We start from the raw sequence: 2,942 nt of genomic DNA, 5'->3' as shown, positions 1-2,942 counted from the left end.
TCATTTTTAAGGCCATTAAAAAATATCATGGACTGAAATTTTTTAATATGAGCCTGGGGGTCACCAATCCCCTTATATGGCTCGAGAGAGGAAAGTAGTGTAAAATTCTTTGACATCTGGTAGTTGGTGATTTTCTCAGAAAACGGGTTGTCTAAGGTCAACTTTTCTTTCGGTGAGTTGACACCCAATAAGTCTACGTTGCCTTGGGTTGGGCCTTTGGAAATTCCATCATCACATTTACTAGTGCTGTTTTGGGTGGACAACTCAACAAGTCTTCGAACTTCCGCTTGTAGTTCGGCCATTTGGGCCATAAGCTCGACCTGAGTGAGTTAGTGAACTCCGTTCTCGGCCATGTTGGAAGGTTGAGAAATCTTGCACAAAACAGAAACACAAAGTGTAATATAGAAGAAATAGTGGGGTTAGATCAATTCTCGAACCCCAGGATGGGTGCCAAATGTTCCGTCCAGGTTGTGCCGGGGTATCTGTCTCTTGTGACAGCTGCTTAGTTTCCGAGCAGAAGGGTGCGTCAGCCAGGAAGGGGCAGCACTAAGAGTAAGCCTCGGTACTATGAAACACGGCGGCGGAAGCACCTGCAAAAAGTACTTCGACGCTCAAGTAAGAATGTGAGTTATGAAAAAGTAAGAGAAGTAAATGAGAATGAAATCTGTAACCTGAGTCTGTGTGGATTTATTTGGCTCTGTTTTATAGATGGGTCAGGTGGTACTGCCCTCTATCGTTTCGATTTTGTAGGCTGGATGGAGTGTGCCGTTGATGACTATAACCATTTGCGGATGACATTTTGTGCTTAGTCACATGTGATTCGTTAGGTTTGTTTGTGTCCGAATTATATGGTCGGTTATGGTTTCGGATAGTAATGCCGAGCTCGTGGGGTACACGTCATTATCCATCCACCATACTAAACAAAGCAAAAGATATTTTCTTATTAAAAACTCCTTCGGACAAAGCATTCTTTTTACTTATAGACATTCTAAGAAACATACTTGGCTTTATATTATTGATTGAAATAAAGTGGCAAGGTTAAAAGGACAAACTTGTGAAATTGTATTACTAGTCTAATTTAATTTTCGTCTAGGCATAGAAACGTTTAAATTTTGATACACTATTCCATCTATATGATCTATCAAAAGAAATTAGTAGTTGATTGATGATGAACTCCAAAGTCGTGGATCCAAAGATATTTATATATCTAATTCTCATCCCTCGAGCCCTTGGGAAATAGAAGATCAAAAGACCGTTCTCCCCCATCTACTTCAACCTCATTTCCTTTAATGCTCTCACCCTTCTCTAACCTTTCAAATCTGGTCATGCCAATAAATGGTGGCTCTGTGCTTCCTGCACTCCTTGTCCTATAACCCTCCTTCTGGCTTCTCTCCGTTTGAAATGTTACCCTCCAACTAACCGTTCCTACCGGTCGAACCGTAAAATGACCGGCCGAGTTAAAACGATAAAATGACCGAACCGAACCATTCTCTTCATCAAAATTAAAAATAGTTCTCATCTCCTGATGAGACTTCGGCTCTGTTATTATTGCATTGTTCTGGTCGCCATCATTGATCAGGGAAATGATATTTGGCTCACTGTTAACTGGATTCGTATCAGGTTGATCCGAAATGTTTACAACGAGGGATTGTGGTGATGACGTGTCAGGTGGTTTTGGCGTGAGGTTTGCACGGCAGACTGGACATGTTGAGTGGGAGGAGAACCAGACATCGATGCAGTCGGAGTGGAACACGTGGCAGCATTGTGGGATCAAACGCAGCGTTTCTTCATCTTGAAACTCGCATAGGCACACGGCGCATTCTAGCGCCCCCTGCCCGATCTTGTGACTCTTCACGTTGGAGTAGATGAAGGATGGAAATGAGTCCACCACCGCAATGCCAAGGCCATGATGCTGCCCCCCGCTGTTGCCTCCACCGTAGGTGGCAGAGAGGATAGCAGGGTGGAGCTGGTCACGGTGCCGACGTTCGGAGCATTGGCGAATGTAGATGGAGAGGAGGCCTAGGGCGAAGAAGACGGCCACGAGGACGAGGAGGACAATGACCATGGTCTTGTCACCTCTTACCTTAGGCAATGGGTACTCCTGCTGCTGTGCCGTTGCAAGCGGAGTGTGAAAGATAAGGAGAAAAAGAAAAAGAAAATGAGGTGGATAGGATCCACCATCTTGAACAAACAGATTATTAGTTACGATGACATGTAGTGATAGTTTAGATAGAAGAAGACAGAGGACGCGGTGGTGGATAGTTTGATGGCATCTTGAAGGTGGATGACACTCGATCAGGTCGGTCATAGCTGAACATGAAGGTAATACTACCACCTGCATGCTGTGTTGATTTATTTTGATTGGGATTGGGGATGGGGAAAATCGAGAGTGCAAATTGAAGATGGAAGGGAGCTAAAGGTAAGGAAGATATTAACAAACTAAATTAAGAAGAAGAGGGGTGCTAGATGTACACCAGATTTTGTAATTTGTAGTCATTAATTTGTTATTATTAATGTTTTAAATGGTATAAGATTATATTTAATGGTCTGGGTAAAGGTGTACATGAATCAGGTGAAAATTGGATTTGTCCTAATCCAGACTCGACCATAAATATATACTGGATCTATTTTTTAGATTCTAACCTAACTTTAAATCCGATAAAATCTAAATATTTTTGGGCCACAATTATACTATGTCCAAATTGAGTGAAAAATTGGCCCTTTAAAGTTTTAACAATAATTTATAAAAAAACTTATTTATAAAAAAATTTATTTATGATGCACTTATTTATAAAGAAGAAACTTGTTATCGAGAAATTGATATCTATATTTGAACTTGAATTTGTCTATAAATTCTAATTTGATACTTCTTTTATTTATTTTCTAATTCAACAAATGTGATTAAAAATAAAATAATAAGCTAATAATTAATATAACATAAT

The 2,942-nt window shown here is 40.4% G+C and overlaps 1 protein-coding gene across 1 annotated transcript; it reads right to left on the bottom strand.

Moving 5' to 3' along the window:
• Positions 1 to 1,207: 1,207 nt before the first annotated feature.
• LOC107459169 (RING-H2 finger protein ATL38-like) lies at positions 1,208 to 2,308 on the bottom strand. Its single transcript, XM_016077385.3, has one exon. The coding sequence runs from the start codon at positions 2,306 to 2,308 to the stop codon at positions 1,208 to 1,210; it is 1,101 nt and encodes a 366-aa protein (XP_015932871.3).
• Positions 2,309 to 2,942: the final 634 nt, after the last annotated feature.

Source organism: Arachis duranensis, chromosome 7, assembly GCF_000817695.3.
Source record: "Arachis duranensis cultivar V14167 chromosome 7, aradu.V14167.gnm2.J7QH, whole genome shotgun sequence".
NCBI classification, from domain to species: Eukaryota; Viridiplantae; Streptophyta; class Magnoliopsida; order Fabales; family Fabaceae; genus Arachis; species Arachis duranensis.
The sequence above is the reverse complement of the archived record's forward strand: the minus strand, read 5'-3'. Positions and strand labels throughout refer to the sequence as shown.

Excerpts from the sequence above, each read along its gene's own strand:
- LOC107459169 (XM_016077385.3), bottom strand. The coding sequence starts at position 2,308 with ATGACCGACCTGATCGAGTGTCATCCACCTTCAAGATGCCATCAAACT.